General features: G+C 34.3%; 2 protein-coding genes and 1 non-coding gene across 7 annotated transcripts in view; 2 read left to right on the top strand and 1 right to left on the bottom strand.

Moving 5' to 3' along the window:
* Positions 1–650: 650 nt before the first annotated feature.
* On the top strand, positions 651–6,479 carry LOC105336979 (uncharacterized). 3 transcript variants are annotated; one of them, XM_066075536.1, is made up of 2 exons: positions 651–1,143; positions 4,578–6,479. In XM_066075536.1, exons 1-2 carry the CDS (start codon positions 849–851, stop codon positions 5,210–5,212), a joined length of 930 nt encoding a protein of 309 aa, XP_065931608.1. In that variant the 5' UTR covers positions 651–848; the 3' UTR covers positions 5,213–6,479. The 3 variants fall into 3 exon arrangements, with proteins under 3 accessions (XP_065931608.1, XP_065931607.1, XP_065931609.1); XM_066075535.1 differs by having other exon boundaries at positions 1,796–6,479; XM_066075537.1 differs by having other exon boundaries at positions 656–1,143; positions 6,102–6,479.
* A 1,582-nt stretch (positions 6,480–8,061) lies between these two features.
* LOC117680406 (uncharacterized) lies at positions 8,062–14,727 on the bottom strand. Its single transcript, XR_010710860.1, has 3 exons — positions 14,587–14,727; positions 8,655–8,810; positions 8,062–8,269 (listed from the first exon to the last, which is right to left on the bottom strand). It is a non-coding gene; the product is annotated as an uncharacterized protein (transcript).
* A 1,935-nt stretch (positions 14,728–16,662) lies between these two features.
* The window catches only part of LOC105329418 (electroneutral sodium bicarbonate exchanger 1), a 35,221-nt gene continuing 30,560 nt past the window's right edge, over positions 16,663–21,323 (top strand). For 2 of the 3 annotated variants that reach the window (XM_066075534.1, XM_066075531.1), the window contains exon 1: positions 16,663–16,771. The gene's annotated coding sequence lies outside the window, so the exon portion shown is untranslated. Of the gene's footprint in view, positions 16,772–18,660; positions 18,745–21,323 lie in introns of those variants that run through there. The other variant, XM_066075533.1, reaches the window with a different exon arrangement.

Genomic DNA, 21,323 nt, shown 5'->3' with positions numbered 1-21,323 from the left:
ACCATCGTCTTTTTTCTACAAAAGCTTCTATTTTATAGCTTCAAAATGAATATTGAATATGGATATTCAATAAATATTTCCCGTTCATAATTTTCTTTTTATAATGATTATTTTTTAATGACAATTACAATTTACAACGAACACAAAGAGCTCAAATTATGTGTTACTTTAGTGCAGTCATGAGTAATGACAATCTATCCTTGGGTGTAAAAAAGAAGAATGAATTGTAATTTACTGCTAAAAATCAAAATTGAGGAAGATTGTAAGTACCCTATTTCGATAAAATACTAGATAATTCCAATATGTAAATAAAAAATACAACAACAAAAAATAATACAAAAAACCATGTTTTACAAATGTAAAAAGAGTTCTGTAGATTACATGCATAATATTCAATTGAATGTGGTCTTGTCAGTTTTAGATGAGCAGACGTTTGATCATGACGTAATAAAGGAATGATCGGTAACAGTCAATATTTTTGCAAATTATAAAAATGCATAAAAATGTTTGTTTTTGGATTATTATCTTATTTTGTAAAATCACATACACGTATTTCTGATCTTATTGAACAGGAGAGCATAAGACGTTTGTTCAAACTACATATAGTTTTGTCTCCTTATTGAATAAGGTCATTATTGACCAGAATTTCGTTTGTAATAATAGGATTTCACCATTTAAGGTTAAATCCATTTATCAAAGTGAACGGACAATATTTTTCCTTTTTTATAAAATTTCGTAATTTGAGCTTTAATGACTTTGCGCGCGAAAATTAGTGAGAACATCATGAATTGCTGACGTCATTATAGTACGCATTTACATCATCAGTCAAAGCAGAAGATTTTAACGAAATGCCGAAGAGAAAAACACAGAGCAGCGAGAGCCAACCCTATCAACCTCGGAAACGAGCAGGGAAGCAACCGCCTCTCCTAGAGCCTCCTTCAGCCCCTTCGACTACTGATTATCCTGAAGTTCAGATGAATCTGGCACCTGAACTGCCCCAGTCCATCCCTGGTCCTTCTTACACACTTGGTGCACAGGAAACTCCCCCTGTGGAGCCGCTACCTCCTCACCAACTGCAAGACCTGGCGGAGCGGATATCCACCATCTTAAAAGACAGAGGGAGTCCTCAGTCGCAGGAAGAAGGTACATCTCAGTCTGGTTCTGAACTTTCGAATGCACGTGTAGCCAGTTACGATAATGAACTGGGACATAATGTACCCAACAATGTCAAAATTAAAATTGCTAATGGGGAATATGTTAATTTGGCATCTTTGATTAACAATAGAACCGAAACTGACCCAAATGATGATACAAAGTATTTCTCACTTCAAAATGGCAGCTTGGCTCTATCTGCTAAATCCAAATTAAGACCCATCACTGATATTCAGGTCTGGACGGATGCTTTCCTTGTTTATGCATCTATCTTTGCTTTGGCTCATCCCACAGAAACTTCAGGCCTGTTTAAATATATTCACACAATACGGCTTGGGGCAAATCGGGTCAATGGTTTGGGGTGGCGCGATTATGACATCCAATTCAGACTTAAGAAAGAGTGCAATCCTTCAATGTCATTTGCTATAGTGGATCAGGAGCTATGGCTGCTTTACATGTACAACAGCGCACCTTCCCCACAACATTTGGTAAACCAACCCCAGCCTCTGAAATGCTATAATTTTAATTACAGGGGCGCATGTTCAAGGCAAAACTGTCTTTATAGCCATTTGTGTATATTATGCTCACAGCCCCACCCATACACAATGTGTAGAAACACTACTCGAAATTCCTTGAATTTTAGATCTGGAAACTTCCAATCAACCTGGCGTCCTCAGTCAACAGTTAAACCAGCCACAAACAGTAACAGAATCCCCCTTCCCTTGCATGCTAGACGTCAGTAATGTTGCTTGCACTCCCATTAAAGTCCCAGCATTATCCAAATATTTGGCAAAATACCCTATTAAGGAAAATGCCCTCGAATTACTAGAGGGTTTTCAATTTGGTTTTAAATTATGTTATGAAGGTCCTAGACGGCCATACAACTGTAACAACCTTAAGTCTCTAAAGTTACTTACCACAGAAGCCATACAATTGGTTAACAAAGAAATAAATATGGGCAGGGTTGCTGGACCTTTCCCTTACTCCCCACTTCATAACCTTAGACTTTCCCCGATAGGTATGGTGCCAAAGAAGGATGGTACTTTCCGCCTAATTCATCATTTGTCTCACCCAGCTGGTGATAGTGTGAATGATTATATTGATCACAAGTATTGTTCAGTTAGATATACCCCATTTGAAGAAGCCCTTGAAATGTTAGAAAAGTTAGGTTCAGGTGCGTTAATGGCTCGTTTGGACGTCAAGAGTGCTTTTCGCTTACTTCCGGTTCATCCATCTGATTTTCAGCTGCTGGGTTACAAGATAAATGATTACATTTATATTGACAAGTGTATGCCATTTGGGTGTTCAGTAAGTTGTGCTAAATTTGAAAAGTTTGCTTCCTTTCTGGAATGGGTATTAAAAACTCTGTGTCAATCTTATAACGTAGTGCACTACCTTGATGATTTTCTACTAGCTGGTCTTCCTGGGACTCAGGAATGCCATTATCTAGTGTCAAAATTTACCAGTCTTTGTGATGAATTAGGGGTTCCACTAGCCCATGACAAAACCTTGGGTCCTACAACAAAATTAGTGTTTTTAGGACTCGAAATCGATACAGTTGCAGAGACGGTTAGTATTCCCTTAGACAAATTGGGTCAATTACGTCATCAACTGAACTATTTTCTTTACCGTAAAAAGGTGACCCTTAGTGAAATCCAGTCACTAACTGGCCTACTTAATTTCTGCATTAGAGCTATTCCAGCAGGCCGAGCATTCGTAAGGCGCTTGTATGATGCCACAACCGGCCTTAGCAAGCCTTATCACAAACGTAGAGTTTCTTTGGAAATGAAGCAAGATATACAAATGTGGCTTGTGTTCCTGGAGTCATTTAATGGTATAAATTCTTATAAGCAGGTAGACTGGGCCAATGATTTTCAGTTAGAATTATTCACAGACAGTGCTGGTTCTGAAAACCTAGGTTGTGGGGCTATTTTTGGAACTCATTGGGCCTTTTTAACATGGCCTGAATCCTGGAAAGGGGCATGCATATTTAGGGACATCACATTTTTAGAATTGGTTCCCATAGCAATGGCATTCTCTATTTGGGGTAAGGAGCTGGTGGGAAAAAGAGTAATTCTTCACACAGATAATAAAGCGCTCGTTACCATTTTAAATACTAAAACATCCAAATCACCCAGAGTCATGATTCTCTTAAGATTGTTAGTCCTGAAGGGACTTGTGCATAATATTCAATTTAAAGGGCAGCATATTATAGGAGTTCAAAACGTTAAAGCTGATTCTCTCTCTCGTCTGCAGTGGAACAGATTCAGACATGTCTTTCCAGAAGCCGACCAGCTCCCATCGACTGTTCCAGACTCATTCCTCAGACTCATCTACAATATCGAGCACAAGAATTGCTAAGTTGTTCCTTGTCTGAAAACACAAAGAAATTATACATGACAGCAGTTCATCAGTTTAATTTATTTTGCCATGCTTATGAACGTAATCAAACTTGGCCACCAAACCCTAATGACTTGATCCATTTTGTAGCGTATCTCTCATTTAAACAATTCTCATCAAGCACAGTCAAATCATATATGGCAGGAATATCATATTTTTGCAGAATCCGGGGTTTTCTGGATACAACAAAATCATTTATATTACAAAAGGTATTGGTCGGATTTAGTCGTATGAACACAAGAGTTGACAATCGCAAACCAATAACCATCAGCATCCTTCAAGGTCTAATTTCTATTCTTCCTCAGGTTTGCCTATCAAACTATGAATCTATTTTATTCAGTGCACTTTTTTGCACAGCATTTTTTGGATATTTTAGAATAGGGGAGCTAGTACAGGATTCAAAAGTAAAACCAGGTCATGCAATACAAGTAGGCGATGTTCGGTTATCAACCAGCAATTCAGTCATTATAACCTTAAGACACTCCAAAACTGATCAAGAGGGAAAGGGTGCCACAATCACTTTAGTGCCCGCTAGCCCAATCTGCCCTATCCAACATCTAAATAAATATGCAACTTTAAGACCAAATTCCCCCGGAGCCTTTTTCATTCATTTGTCTGGCTATCCAGTGACCAGATATCAAGCAGAATCGGTATTTAACAAGGCTATTAGAATGCTAGGTTTGGACACCAAAATGTATAAGACTCATTCTTTCCGCATTGGTGCAGCTTCCAACGCATGGGCTAGTGGAATGAGTCAAATGGATATTGCGGGCAATGGGCGTTGGAAATCTCGTTGCATGTATAGGTACATCAGAAGCTAAGCATTTTGCTAGCATTTATATTGTGCATTTAAGGTGTTATACAATTTAGTTTGTTATTGTCACGCTGCCCTGTTTTTATTTATTTCACAACAGGGTTACAATGGTAGCTGCTGTATGTCATATCTAGACATAAACTAACATACTATTGTGGTATACGTAATATGTGTGTATATATTTCTCGTTAAATTAATTTTGTATTTGTAGATACTAGAATTTGGATTGTGGGTTCGTCCATTATTAAGCGAGCCTTTTGTCAGACAAGGCATTCAATATTTCAAACTCACCTCGAGCTAGAAAGGCATCGGGCAACAATTTTCTGGCAGGGTAAGGGTGGAATGAAATGGGGGGAAATTCTGCCGAAAATCAAGTGTTTACTAAAAGTAGAGGACCCACCCAATTTCCTCGTATTGCACTGTGGGGGCAATAACATACCGGGTGAAAAAGGTGAGAAGTCTGTTGATTTAAGACTAAAAATCAACAACACCTTGGTCAGTTTGGCCAAGCTGTTGCCCGACACTGTTTTGGTTTGGTCACAGATACTCCCCCGTCAGCACTGGCGAGGCGGTGTTGACCAAGAAGCAATGGATATGGTCAGAAAACGGTTAAACAGTTTTGTTGCAACCGCCTTAATCCGCACAGGGGGGAAATATATTCGATATCCAGAAATTCAGATTGATTGTCCGCACTTGTTTGCCCCTGACGGAGTTCATCTCTCTGAACTTGGTAACCAATTTTTCTTGTACCGCCTCCAACAAGCTCTGCAGACTTTTATTACAAAACCCTCTGAAAAAGTGTCACCAAAATTGGGAGAGTTTGGGCCATGGCTGTGCTATGACTAGTTAACGGGTCATAGTCTCAGTCACAAATTTGTAGTGGCTGCATTGATTATATTATTGCTCCTGACTTATTTGCACTTATATACCCAGTCAGTTTGATATTGGCAGACAATGATCTTGCCTATGATGCACTTCTGTTATGTATCTGAAAGTGATCAATATTTGATCACTAGTTAACCTTTTGCTGTTTACCTTTTTATTTTTATCTAAAGTTTATTTTTCTGTGGCGATGGGGGCGCTTATTTATTTATTTATTTTTTTTTTTTTTACTACTGGTGGCGCAGACTATGCCATAGCATTTGGCATAGTCTCGTGGCAGCTTTTAGGCTTACCAGTAGTATCATTGGACTTGGTTATAAATAATATGTGCTTATCTTGACAGTATGTAATTGTGAACATCTGTTCCCAGGGTTCACCATTTTTGCTTTTTTAGGGATGCCATACAAGGCTATATATTGATGCCTCGGCTCCCTCATTTAAACGGCCATGGCCCATTCAGCCAATAAAAAGAATTCAGTATGAACTAGCTAATTCTTCCTTTTTTATTATTTATTGGGTATACTGGCACTCCCTTATTTTAACTTTCATCTTTGATAATAGGATTTCACCATTTAAGGTTAAATCCATTTATCAAAGTGAACGGACAATATTTTTCCTTTTTTATAAAATTTCGTAATTTGAGCTTTAATGACTTTGCGCGCGAAAATTAGTGAGAACATCATGAATTGCTGACGTCATTATAGTACGCATTTACATCATCAGTCAAAGCAGAAGATTTTACCCACCCTCCCACCCTCTTTAACTAGCATTTTCGGTTATTGAATATAAAATGTTTCATATTAGTTGTGATTTTGTTACACCTTTTCTGCTGTTAGATTTGTTGTATTTACAGGTTGTGTTGCTTTTGATCTTGCTGAGTAAATGTTCTGTCTTCATCAATCCCATCGTCATGGCCGTTTTTCCCATCTTCTTCACCAAAGTCTGAGACGCCTCAAAGTGTGGATGCAGCTTTTAGGCTTACCAGTAGTATCATTGGACTTGGTTATAAATAATATGTGCTTATCTTGACAGTATGTAATTGTGAACATCTGTTCCCAGGGTTCACCATTTTTGCTTTTTTAGGGATGCCATACAAGGCTATATATTGATGCCTCGGCTCCCTCATTTAAACGGCCATGGCCCATTCAGCCAATAAAAAGAATTCAGTATGAACTAGCTAATTCTTCCTTTTTTATTATTTATTGGGTATACTGGCACTCCCTTATTTTAACTTTCATCTTTGATAATAACATTAATAGACTGTGTAACTATTCTGTTATATCGAAAATACACCTAAAATAACAACATACAAACTTTTACGGAATTTTTTGTTTAAAAAATTAAATCTTTATGAACATCCCGAAACAACAAAGACACAGTGTTTCGGTGTGGGGTACTACCGCAGAGGGTTTGGGGACAAACCGGTAACTAAGCGTATCTGTAAATTCTGCAACATGAACGAAATACGAGTACAGGGCGAATCTAACTTTCTTCCACAATGAACCCTTTAAATTTTCATTTTTTGTTTTTGTTTCGAAGACAAACTGGAATTTTTTATTCATTCAGACAACTATCGCGCATGTATTTAAAATTATCATTTAGTGTTAAAAAGGCATGGTCACGGTTTTGAACAAAAATTATTTTTCCGATTTTAATGTTTACAATCCTTCAGTTAGGCATTTTTAATAGGCAACCAAAATTTAGTGTCATTCGTTGAATTATAAGCGAGTTACAGATCTTACAAATATTTGCTATGTAAACAAAACACTTCTGTTTACACTTTGAATGCTGAAGTGAAAATTCCAGTTTTAGACATAATATGAATGTGTTAAATGTTAGTAAATGTTTATTTATGCTTAAAATGAAGAAGAGGATAGACGAATTAGCTTGAAAAGGACTTTTTACCGGTATATTGAACTCATGTAAACAAAAACAGGGCACAAGCCGTGTTTACATGACAAAGAATTTATTGTTCATGTAAATTTACGTAATACCTCAATGTAAACGAAATCCACGTGTCATTTCAAAAATTAATTTACTTACTTACTTACTAACAACAGTCTCGATTGAAGTGATCTTTTCTGAAGTTCTATGGTCGATACAATGACCATGTCAGCAAATACAATCTTCAACTGGGTTCTATGTTGACTGACGTTTTTCATACTTATTGTTAGATCATATAATTTATCACTTAATTGTCTACCGATTTCCCCCCCGCATATGTGGGCGGCTGTGACCGGTCAGCAGATGATGCTCACTCCTCCATGGTACCTCTATTTTTTTTTCTGTTTAGTGTTTTTCCATTGGATTTTTATTTTGAACCCTGTTCGTTATCGCCACATGTCATTTTTACTTATTTATTTGTAAGGTTAGAAAATGTTTATTTACAAACCCAAATGTATATTTCAATGAAAAATATAAAAGACCAAAGAATTATAATCACATATGACTCATCACTTTGTACAGTTGCAAGTTTGTAAAAGAAAAGCTAAATAAGACATGCAAAAGGTTAAAAGTAATAAATGTAATACTTTGTTGTGCTAGTGTGTGCTAATTTTATATCTTCAAGACTATCTGTAAAATGGGTTTGATGCTGATCGAGCTGTACTTAACGTATAAACATATGCTACTGTATTTTTTTTTTGCAATAAAGTTTATGAGCTTATAATTTGTTATCAGTACTAGTGCGAGTCTTTGAATAAAAACTTTGAAATAAAACAGTGTTTTTTTAGAATGAGAATACGATCATATTAATGAAAAAAAAATGGGTGTTTAAAAAACCATCACCAATTGCACAATAAGCCGTTGTGAGCCCCATGTCTTATAGAAAAGCCCACAAAAATGTAATAAACGCGGTTGTTCTGCTAGACAGGGCTGATATTGAGTCTGCTGTGTTACACAGGTCTGTCTGGCACGAGCAGAGTTCCACGTCCAGCATGTATCTGGTTCCGTTCAGGTGTAAGTCTTTGCAGGAGTCTTTGTGTTTCGCTCTCCCGCATTTCCGTTGGTAGAAAACGTCTCCTGTATTAAAGAAATGATATGTACACTCAATGAGGACATTTTGTATCCCACCTCAATTTATACTACTCCTTCGATAAGATTTAAGGTACAGTTTCATGAATGTTCTCATTGGTAATAAGATCTGAATTTCCTTTTGCGTTGGATTTTTTTCTTCTCCTGCACAATACTATCCATGTATGTAAAATTCATATGATAAAAATCAATACAAAACCACGATACCTTACAAATCTGTCTAAAAACAACCGTTTGTTTTTGTTTTGTTTATTTCTCTTCTTTTTTGGGGACGAGTGGGTGTTATAGTAGACAATGAGTTAATTAATATTCCAAAGTACATGCATACATTTTGTAGAATGTTAATGTTAGTAGAACTATATACATTATTTACCATCTTCGAACCGAGTCTTCACTTTGAGACAGGTCTCTCTTGGATCTTGGCATTGCGTCACTCTGACGTCATCGTGTGTGGTGTCCAATGGGTCAAAGCATGAGTACATGGATGCGTTACCAATTAAATCACACTCATAACACCGAAGAGGAGAAACTATCAGAATAGATAAAATGAAGTTTATATAGCTATTCCTTTAGTCGAGTGATACGTTCAGTCAATGTGCAGTTCGATTGCTGGCCTTTTAAACTAATTTTGATGAGTTAATTTTTTAATTAAAGTTTCAAATTATTGCCTGGTCTCATCGTCGGAACCCACGGGTTTTCTATCCGTTAGCAGAGTAACGGATAGAAAACTCGTGGGTTCCGACGATGATGAAGTCTTAATATCGTTTAACTAAAAAGAAAGTATTATTTGCGACTTGTTATATTATTTATTTTAAAACTAGGACATAACGTGTAACAAAAGGGTTGCAGTAATATGTATATATGTATATAGAAAAATGGAGAGTGAAAGAGAGATATGAGGTTAAAGGGGCATGGTCACGATTTGGGTCAAAAAAAAATTTTGTCGATTTTAATATTTACAATGCTTCAGTAAGGCATTCTTAATGGGCAACCGAAATTTGAGTGTAATTCGTTGAATTGTAAGCAAGTTACAGGGCTTGAAATTCTTTGCTATGTAAACAAAGCGTTTGTTTACATTCTGAATGTTGAAAATTCCAATTTTAGACCTAAAATGAATGTGTTAAACGTTAGAAACTGTTTAATTATGCTTAAGATAAATAAAAAGATAAACAAATCAGGTTTAATTTTTTTAACTGGTATATTGAACCTATGTAAACAAAAACGGGCACGAAACTTGTTTGCTTTTCAAAGAATTGTCAGTCCTGTATCTTGCTTTTAACTCCACGAATGACTCTCAAATTTCATTTGATCATTAGAAATACATTTCTAAAGCATTGTAAATACCCGGTAATAAAAATAGAAAAATAGAATTTGACCAAAATCGTGACCATGCCCCTTTAAAGATAAACAGTAAAATGTTTAAAATCTTGGGTGGCACGTTCATCTGGGCTATGACGGTAGCAGTCATTGCAGAAAAATTACATAACAGGTTGAGGCGGGTGAAACGCACTTTATTGATTATATCATTTTTAAGTGATGTTTTATTTTTTAGAAAGAATATGTACATGTTGCTCATGTTTCACTTTTAATGTTTTACTCTTTGAGCCATATTCATGCATGTGATCCATTGATTGAAACAGTGAAAGGAAGAAACGATGTCAAACTACATGTATAATTTCCCCTCTTTTACAATGCCTGCAACTGGTATACCATCTAAAACACTATAATAAGTAAAAAAATATGCATTTATTGCGTTGACCTAATATCAAAAGAATAACGGTGTACATTGGTTTAAATCTGACAGTGGCTTTTGGATTTCTTCTCTTTTTTTAATTTTAAACACGAAATAAATAGACGGTAATAAGAAAAAATAAGGTAGGAAAAAGATTTTGCGCCTTTAATATTGCTTTGGCTTGTGCGTTGATAGTAAGAAAGAGAACTTGGGGAAAGGGTTAATTTTTAATTAAACTAATAAAACTAAGCTGGATGGCTACATGATTAGAATAGTTCCTGACAACGTCTTTTTTATGGTAAAATTAATCATTGTCGTGTCAAACGGTTTTGGTTCAATCTCTTGGAGCTTCATGATCAGTGTGAGGGGGCAATTTTATGTATGATTTTATAGAAACGCACAGATAAGAAAAATGTTTACCTGTGGTTTTAATGTCTAATAAGTGCACAAAATACTATGAGAAAAAAACGCGTAAGGATTGGTCTTGATTTTGCTACAATTAAACATCGCTGTTTATGACTTGGTACACTCTTTACATGTGGAGATACGGCAAATACAGTTTACTCACCTAAGATGCGTAAAAGTCCAGGTAAAACAAGCCAATATACAATATTATTCATCTTTCCGTGGTCTCTGTTAGACATCAGAAAGTTTCAAAATTAATTTGAAATCAGACAGTTTTTCGTCGATATGCGGGATTGTTAATAAAACTATGCTGGTCCCTTTCTTCGTGAATGCGATCTGCGCAATACACATAATAAACAACATACAAACTTTTATGAAAGGAAATTTTCTATTTAAGAAATTGTATCTTTATGAATATTCCGAAACATATTAGATCAACAATGACAGAGTGTTTCGGTGTGGGGGTTACTACCGCAGGGGATTCTGGGATAAACCGGTAAATGAGCGTATCTGCAAAATCTGCAACATGAATGAAACAGAGGGCGAATTCAGCATTCTTTCCAAATGAAGACTTCAAACTTTCATTTTTAGTTTTGAAGACTTGTTATTTTATTCATTCAGAGGGATATTTATCGCGCATGCATGTAAATTTTCATTTAAAGTGTTATGCCTAGGTCACATTTTTAGCCGTTGGTGGAGCGAACAAATTTTCCTCGTAACGTCGGCTAAAGAAATTTGATCGCCCTAGGCGGATATCGGACGACGCGGAGCAGTCACATTGATTTTTAGTACACCTTCAAAAGTTTGACTTAATTATAAGCCGATGAATCGTCGCTCGATTATCGAACCTTGCGCCACAGTTTGATTTTTTTACGTAAACAAAGAAAGTGAGCGCACAAGATTGTAAGTTTGCAGGAATCCTCGACACGAATCAATTGGGATTTAAATGTCTATAACCTCGAAAGGCTATGTACAGATTTCAACAAAAATATATTATGTTGAGAGTCGAAGTACATGGCTATTCCGGTTATTAAAAAACTCACAAAGCTTTCAAAAAATGGCAATGAGAGGTAAACCGATAACTAGTTGGAAATGTTAATGAAAACATTATTTAATGAAGTTATATTGTGTTATCCTAAAAAACTAGTAATAAGAAAAGAATTTTTTTATAGTGTTCATACAGCAGATCTAGAAATCAATAAAAACAAATTAAAATATACCGGTATATTATAATTCAACATCATGTTATAATAACATACATTTAAAACAAAAAAGTTTAATTTTTTTTTAAAAGACCACCAGTTGGATTTGAACCCAAAACACTGAATGTATGTATTCACTAAATCCAGGACGAAACCACTGAGCCACGGAGACTTGTCAATATATGCTCTATAAAGTACTTTTTGAAACACCACTGTCATATCAATGGACTTTGTTTTTTATCCTTCAAAAAATAATTTGAAAAGTACATAATTAGTCACCTCTGGGTCATCTCTCCATCTTTTTTTAAAATGCGACATTTTTAATGTTGAAATATGTTACCTTTACACGTTTCAAATTTGTGGAGAGAAGACCCAGAGACAACAAAATCATTTAAAAACAGTTGTAAATAAGTAGGATTTTGCATGAATTGCATCGTGTTGCTATATTTAGACCCATATTATAATAAAACCTTTTGCATTTCAAATATTTTTCCACTCATTCCACATCCAACAGAAACCAAATAACGGTTATAATTCGAAAAATATTCAAAATTAATTGATGAAATTTTCACTCTCCTTGTGCGCCCAGATTCCTGCCGAATCTACATCTTAAGCGCCCACATTCAAATTTACATTTGCTGAATATTCACCTGTAACCATGTGGGCATTGCTACAATTTGTTGACGAAACAAGTCCGCAGCATGGCGTCTGGTCCACCTGGCCGCCGATTATCGACCAATAAACGGTAGATGTTTATCGTATTCCGTACACCGTCGGTCGTTCATCAGCAATTTGTCAAAATCGTCCCTAAAAAGGTCGACCCTCGGTCAATTTTCGGTTCTCAACCGGTATCTGTCGGCCGACTTGTAAAAAAATTCTAAAGAGTGTTCAACTGAAGAAATTGGCCACAGTCACAACCCCCCCCCCAAAAAAAAAATAAAAAATAAATAAATAAATATATATATATATATATATATATATATATATATATATATATATATATATATATATATATATATATATATATAAAACTTGACCCAACGGACACAAAATTCGACACTTACATTGTAAGTTAAAATATATTGTTATTTACAAACCAAAAATATATTTCAGTGAAAAATATAAGAGACCAAAGAATTATAATCACATATGACTCATCACTTTGTACAGTTGCAAGTTTGTAAAAGAAAAGCTAAATAAGACATGCAAAATGTTTAATGTAATAAATGTAATACTTTGTTGTGCTAGCGTGTGCTAATTTCATATCCTCAAGACTGACTGTAAAATGGGTTTGATGCTGAGCTGTACTTTACGTATAAACATACGCTACTGTATTTTTGTTTTTTGTTTTTTATTTTGTTTTGCAATGCAGGCTATGAGCTTATAATTTGTTATCAGTACAAGTGCGAGTCTTTGAGTAAAAACTTTGATGCATGGGATATAACAGTTTTTTTTAAGAATAGGAATAAGATCATAGGAATAAGAAAAATAATTCCAAATTCGGCGTAAAAAAAAAAGCATCACAAATTGCACAATCATAAATAAAAGCCGCGTGGACAATCATAGAGTCATGCGTGGGCCCTTTGTCTTATAATAGAAAAGCCCACAGAAATGTAATAAACGCGGTTGTTCTGCTAAACAGGGCTGATATTGAGTCTGCTGTGTTACACAGGTCTGTCTGGCACGAACAGAGTTCCACGTCCAGCATGTATCCGGTTCCGTTCAGGTGTAAGTCTTTGCAGGAGTCTTTGTGGTTCGCTTTCCCGCATTTCCGTTGGTAGAAAATGTCTCCTGCATGAAAAAAAATGATACGTTCACTCTATGAGGACATTTTGCATCCCATCTCAATTTATCCGACTCATTCGATGAGATTTTAATTACATTATCATGTACGTAATAATTTGTAATAAGATCTGAATTTCCTTTTGCGGTGGATTTTTTTCTTCTCCTGCACAATACCATTCATGTATCTAAAACTCATATGATAAAAATCAATACAAAACCACGATACCTTACAAATCTGTCTAGGAAAACTAGTTTCGGGTTTTATTGTGTGGTTTGTTTATTCCCCTCCCCCTTTTTGGGGGGGGGGGGGGTGGATGGAAAGGGGTGTTATAATAGACACTGAATTGAATGCAAAGTACATACATACATTTTGTAGAATGTAAATGTTCGTAGAACGTTATATTTACCATTTATGAACCGAGTCTTCACTATGAGACAAGTCTCTCTTGGATCTTGGCATTGTGTCACTCTGACGTCATCGTGTGTGGTGTCCAGTGGGTCTAAGCATGTGTTATTGGATTTTTTACGATTCAATTCACACTCATAACATCGAAGAGAAGCAACTGCCAGAATAGATAGAACGGGATTTTATACATGTATCTATTTCTATGGTCGAATAATACGTTCAGTCAATGTGGAACTCAATTACTAGCTGGTCCTTCAAACTTATTTTGATGAGTTGATTTTTGTAAGTTAATTATTAAATTACCGTCTGAAGTCTTATTATGGTTTACTAAAATAAAAAGTATCATTTGCGACTTGTTATATTATTTAATTTTCAAACGAGCGCATAACATGTAACAAAATGGTTGCAGTAATTTTCTATATAAACATGGATACATATATATAAATGGAGAGAGAGAGATGAGTGCAAAAATACACAGTTAATTTTTTTTTTAATTCTTGGGTGGCACGTTCATCTGCGCTATGACGGTAGCGATCATTGCAGAAAAATTACATAACAGGCTGACGCGGGTGAAACGCACTTTATTGATTATATCATTTATAATTATATAGAAACGTTTTAAATTGTTTATAAGTGCACAAAATACTAAGAGAAAAAGACGCGTAAGGATTGGTCTTGATTTTGCTACAATAAAACATCGCTGCTCATTTCATTTGGACTGACTTGTTACTCTCCTGAGATGTGGAGATTTGCATGGCAAGTACAGTTTACTCACCTAATAAGATGCGTAAAAGTCCAGGTAAAACAAGCCAATATACAGCATTATTCATCTTTCCGTGGTTTAATGACAGACATCAGAAAGTTTCAAAATTAATTTGAAATCCTCTTCAAATCAGACAGTTTTTCGTCGATATGCAAACTTGCTAATGAAACTATGCTTGTCCCTACTTTAGGGAATGCGATGAAATCGGCGCAAAATATTCGATAATCTCCATTTTATTACTTTGGCAAGTAGTATACTCTATTGCACGAAAGCAATTTTGGTTGTACGGAAAACAATCTAACGATTAATTTCTTATGTTATCTTGTGCCTGGGTGTGCATTCGTTAAACGTAATATATGGTGCCAATGCTTCAGAGTTTTATTGCAACAAAGAGAGTGTTCTGTTACTTATTTGTTTACAATTTACAAAAACAAATAACCACTGGTGATGAAAAGCAACTTCTCGCAAAGAAATTAGCTATGAATTGAATTAAGGCTGGTAATATAATGATTCAAGAAAAAATATTTGGCATTAAACAATAATTATGAACTTTATTCTTGTAAATAGAAACAATTTAATTTCTGCTTTAATTTTTTTCTATAAAAATGCTGAAATCATTAAGATAACCCCGACTCTCTCTTTCTCTGAAAAAATAAGCGACTCTCGAGATAAATTATGGAAATCCTGATATATTGAATATGATATACAATGTACATGTACTTGTACGTCCTACCGTGCTAGATTTAGAGTATGATAAGAGAGATAACTTCCCAGGATATACATACGTCAATACTTCCCGCCCGTGCATGTATGTTCCATCCCTTTCCATCAATTAAAAAAAATCTATTTGTTTTGCCAAAAATAATAAGTAAATAAAGAAAAAACCCCCAGAACATCTACATATGTATGTGATATTTAAATTCTGTATTCAGATGATTAAGAATAGAGTAGAATTTCGTAGAGCAAGGCAAAATTTTAATAAAAACATATACCGGTATATATATAATAAAAATCTTTTAAAACAGTAGTGTTTTAAAAGTTTTTTATTATTCATTGAAAAAGAGACTTTGGATATATATATATATATATATATATATATATATATATATATATATATATATATATATATATATATATATATATATATATATATATTAGTGATAGACTATTAGTGGCCGTCAAGGGGCAACGAGATAATTGTACATACATGTAATAAAAAAATATTACGTCTTTTGATTCATACATGTACGCAGATCGGAGAAGTGGGATGTCCGGATTCAACCCTTAAAAAATTCAAAATTAACACAGCAAAATTAACCAAAATAGTCAGATCCCCCCTCCAACAAACCTGCGTTTCACCCCATCCCATGGGGGAAAAAATAAAATGCACTAAGAATATCTGTATTAGGTAAAGTATGTCTTTGATGCATGATATGTTTTGCTTTTTGCTAGGCCTAGCCTATAATTTCTGGTTTTATCAGAGAACAGGGGCGTAGCAACGGGAGGGGGGCACTTTTTCTCGCAGCAATTTTTTTTAAACTAATCTATATATAAAAAAGTTGGTCACCCCACTTTTTGGAGCATTTAAAAAATAGAAGTGTAAGAAAGGAAACGAACAGTGAAATTGAAGCAGAGAACAGGGGCGTAGCAACGGGAGGGCGGCACTTTTTCTCGCAGCAATTTTTTTTTTGGTCACCCCACTTTTTGGAGCATTTAAGAAATTGAAGTGTAAGAAATGAATGAACAGTGAAATTGAAGTAATAGGTACAACCCCCCCCCCCCCCCCGACAACGGATCAGGATTGTCAAGATTTTGGGAAGGTGTTTTTTTTCCTTGATTGTCAAGAATTTTTGGATGAGTCTGCCCTCCCCCCGCCACTTTCAAAAACGATGGTACGTGCCTCACTATTTTATCTACAATCAGTACTGCGTGTATCAATTTGTCCACATGTGCTTGTGAATTTGTCATATGGGTGTGCGGATATATTAACAATCTTCTTTGAATTTACCAGATTTCAAACGAAACAAGCAACTTTGATTCATGTTGATTTATTTTAGCGAATTTTATATTTTTAAAAACGTTTCTAACTCATGTACGAGTTGTCTACCACAGCTGATAGTAGTGATGACGTAAATGACCGGAAGTACAGGAATTAAGCAACAAAGTCGTAGAGAGAGACAGACGGTGGACCATGTAGGTGAGTAAAGATATCGTATAGCATATTGTAAACAATGTATAACATATTTCTTTTGCAACATTTTTTCTTCTTATCAATGAAATTAGATTTTTTCATTGATCTTAAAGGAAAAATGTTTATATTGGACATGAATTGCCAACGTGATCGTTTTTAAAAACCTCTTCTGTTTAAGAGATGTTAGTTGTTACTTGGATTTTCTTTCAATACTTGTAATTTTAAAGGTTCAAAAAGAAGAGATATATATATAAAGTATCATGAGATAGTCCTAGGTGTGTTATAATTTAAATGTACATCAGCTGACAACTGCATATATCTGTACAGTGGTGTACTCAATACTTATTAGAACAAAAGATACTCCAATATAATCTAAAAAAAAAAATTAAATGAGGAAATAAAGCATATCATAACAAATTTAAAGTGAATACCTACAGATCTGTCTCCCGTGGATATATTTTTTATGTATATGATTATTGTGATATTGCTCATCAGAATCCGGAATGTGACCTTCTTAAGATATGTTCTCATTAAAAGTACATGTATGAACTTTATTGAAAGGAAAGCATTATTTTAATAATGTCATCCATTTTCTCTACATAGAACTAGTGTATTCTAAAAATTAGACCGTTGGCTTTGTTGTAGATTGAGTCACTGTGATTTATATATCATTCAGAGGTAGGATTATGATACCCGTCCTTGCTCATTTCCCAAGGTGTATTACATTTAGGTACATATATTATATGCATAGGTATATACCTAAACTGAACTTGAACATCTTGGGAAATGAGGACAAATAAGATCATTCTGATATTTTGACAAGAACAACATGCAAGGCTGTCATTACTAAACAAGCAAATTCTCCAGGGTTTGAACTTTGAAGGGCCCTGGATTGAGATGTTCAAAATTTTCTGTCACAAAAAGAAAAACTTGACATGAATAAAAATAAATCACTTGGATGTTTTGAACTAGATAGATACTTTGCTTGTCGTGCCAAGTTACAATGAAACTACAGCTAAAAATACTACAAAAGAGCAAAAATAATGTCGGGATATAATTCTCCAAAAACCACAAAAATAATTGAAATGTGAAGATGTATGTTGAAATTATAGGACATAATTTTAAGTACTTCGTAACATTGAACATGAGGCCATTAATCATAAGCTTCACACCAAGTCATATTTGATTTACTAGTAACACATAAATGAGTAAATGACTAAGGTCAATGAATTAATGTACTATTGGTTGTTTCCTTTCAAATCCTATTTGAATGTTGAGATCTAGCTGTATATATCTATAAACATGCGTGCATTTCAAACCTATATATAAATACATGCATTAATTATATAATTGATATTCTACTTATTAATGAGATTGACATGTTTGTGTAATATTATACATTCCAAAACAAAGTACAAAATTCGTGCTTTCTGGGTTGATTGAATGAAATTTAACCATGAAAAAACACATTTGAAGATTGTAACATGTTTTGAATTTTGTTATTTTTTTAAGCCAAACTACGTACAACACCAACCTCTTTCTGTGTTAAATGCTTTTTATCATGTTTTGATATATGTCCACTCTATTTGTTTAGATTTACATTTAAGTGAACAATTCTTGTTTGTCTTTTCCCTGTCCTCTTTTGATTATATACTCAGATAGCTTGCTGTTATGTCTGATGTGCGTCAATGACCCTTTCTTTGCTACAGAAGTGATTTATCTCTCATAGATTTGAAGGTATCAAATGTTTGTTTACAGAGTAATTGAGCTACCTGAGGTTCTTGGCTTGAATTTGATACGGGAAACTGCTTGTATATAAAATGCTTTAAATGCTGACTGTGTTATGACAAATTTTAACTATAGTTGTTTTTCTTTGCATGATAAAGTCAGCGTCGATAAGCTTTGTAGATTCTCTGAAATATCTGTCCGAGATCTTAATGATGTCAAATTAATCACAGAATATACGGTACTGATTACAGGTAAGTTTATTTGACAGATAAGCTGTGAAATATATATTTGTTCTTTATAGATATATAGATAAAAGTTTAGCTGAACTTTTACTGGATATCTTTATTTAAATGATTGTGAAATTTATTATACAATCCTGTATATTGTTTACAATATAGTTCTAGGGCAAGTTACATGTACAATTTCATATATATATATCAAACATAATCAGTGTTTGACTGATATAATCACTCATGTACTCAATTTTGAAACCTCTTTAAACTCGATCACCCTGTTCCTCACTCAGTGATCATGGACTGATATAATTAGTTCATTCAGTCACTTGAAAAATGATAGTTCAAGATCCCTTTTAAATTACATATACTTGTAACTAAACACTTTATGCTGAATGAAATCAAATATTATTCTAAAGAATTGTTTTTATAATTTAATTCAACATTTGCCAATTTCGAAATTGATACACAGTCAATAGAAGTGATTTGTCAAAGCTATTAAAACACTGCATGGGCATGCTCACTAATTAAGGAATCAATTTAATATTTATTAGTTGTATATGACATGAAATGGTTTAGGGCAGTTTACGCTTTATAAACTACGAAGCTGTTTATAAAAAAGCGTAAAATGTCCCAAACCATGTTATATTGTATAAAACTATAAATATTGAATTCATTGCTTATAACTAAATTTTTTTGCTATAAATTGAAAATAAAAACAGTCATTTGACCTTTTAAATGACACCAAATTGTACAAAATTCAAACGTATCGTCAGGCGGAATAATACTTTTTGTGACATTAGTCTTGCTATGATGTAGGCAACATTCTTTATATGATATAAAATAATTTTTAGCTAATCAGAAATTGCATTACAACCAGAATTAAATTATTCTCTGTTATATTGCACACAACATGTACAGGAACTAATAAAATTTTACCAGTTTAATTGAGTTTATATCACTCAATACATGTACCAATGATGGTGAAATTTTGTTCCTACCAAAACAATTCTTTTATGTCTTTTCAGGATTTTGAAATCTTCTTTCATTAATTAAACACAATTGTATGCCTTAATTAATAATCAGAATTATTCTTTGTTTACCTGAAGTACATGTACAAGTCATATTTGAATTAATCAAACTAAATCAAACAATCATTGTAGAATACATGTACTTAAGAAATGAAATAAACCAAACTCAGCAGACTGTCAGCAGTAACTTAATTGAGTTAAACTTTTGCAATTAAAACTTTTTTAATGAGTTATGTTGCTCATCAAGAAAATAAGACTTTTTAAAAATTAGTTTGATCTTTTTCTAAAAGGAAAGCCAAAGCAACTTAATGAAGAGAATTGTAGAAAAATCAAGTGTACTACAAGTATATATTATATCTTTAAAAAACATGCATTTGTCCTAACTATAGTATAATTTATTCATCATATGAAATATACAGTACCAATCAGACCCAACCTAACAGAAAGTAAACTCCAACTTAACCCTAGGTTTACTTTTGGGGTTTACTCCTGGTTTACTCTGGGTTTACTAGAGTGGACCCAGAGTAAACCCAAAGTGGACACATAGAGTAAACCCCAATCAGTTGTACATACTCCTGAAAGCAGATGCTACATGTGTTTTTGGAATATACAAGGGCGGGAATTAAAGGCAGTACACGTAAGATGATAAGATAAAAGACTGGTCTTCTTCACACTTTAGTGTATACAGTGGACCCCAAATGCAAACCCAAAGTAAACCCCAAGTGGACCCAAAGTAAACCCCGAGTGAATGCAAATTTTTAAAAAGCAGACCCAGAGTAAACCACAAGTAAACCCTGAAAGTAAACCCAGGGTTTAGTTTGGGTCTGCTCTGGTGTTGGGTCTGATCGATACTGTAGTTGTCATACGGTGATACCTTTAACTACATACAATGGAGGCTCAATACTCTATGAACTAGATATTTCTGAATAAAGGTCCTTCAATGAGGTCATGGTTAAATTCATACAAATGGATATTGGGGACACTTGGAAGCTACTCAACTTTCCAGAGCACATTTAAATTGGAACATTCACAACTAGTTGTAAAAATAAGTTCATTCTAGATGACATGTTGGCTTTCATGAAAAACAGAGTAAATGCACCATGATGAATTGAGGCAGCAGCAGACACTTTCAAATTGACTTATTCCTTCTTTTTTTTCTCCTCGGATTCTTACATCTGTCGGTTAATGTATTGGAAGTGAATAAATGATGGAAACACATTCAGACTTCTGTTTCAAGAAAAATTGAACTCAAGGAATGAAGAACTTGAATAGTAGCCAATCAGAGGAATTGTATAGGAAAATACCAGAGAATACAGCATACATATACATGCAAATGTTTTATAGATGATTGCTTCTAACAGTATTGCTATGGAGGGCAGAGTAAACAACTAAACATCATGTTTTTTCTGCCACCGCCATGTTATGTCCTTCGTTAGTGGCTAATTAATTGGCAGTACTATCCCTCCAGGCCTAAATTATCGAAGAACTACCCATCATTACCTGGTATTCTAAATTTTCAGATGATTCTTGTTTTTTGTGTCAATGATATTAAGCCCCATGATGTGT

Source organism: Magallana gigas, chromosome 2 (assembly GCF_963853765.1).
Source record: "Magallana gigas chromosome 2, xbMagGiga1.1, whole genome shotgun sequence".
NCBI classification, from domain to species: Eukaryota; Metazoa; Mollusca; class Bivalvia; order Ostreida; family Ostreidae; genus Magallana; species Magallana gigas.
The sequence above is the reverse complement of the archived record's forward strand: the minus strand, read 5'-3'. Positions and strand labels throughout refer to the sequence as shown.

What these genes read in the sequence shown, in the direction of transcription:
- LOC105336979 (XM_066075535.1), top strand. Translation starts at nt 849, where the DNA reads ATGCCGAAGAGAAAAACACAGAGCAGCGAGAGCCAACCCTATCAACCT. An exon ending in TCCTCAGTCGCAGGAAGAAG is followed by an intron (nt 1,144 to 1,795) that starts GTACATCTCAGT and finishes CTTGAATTTTAG; the next exon opens with ATCTGGAAACTTCCAATCAA.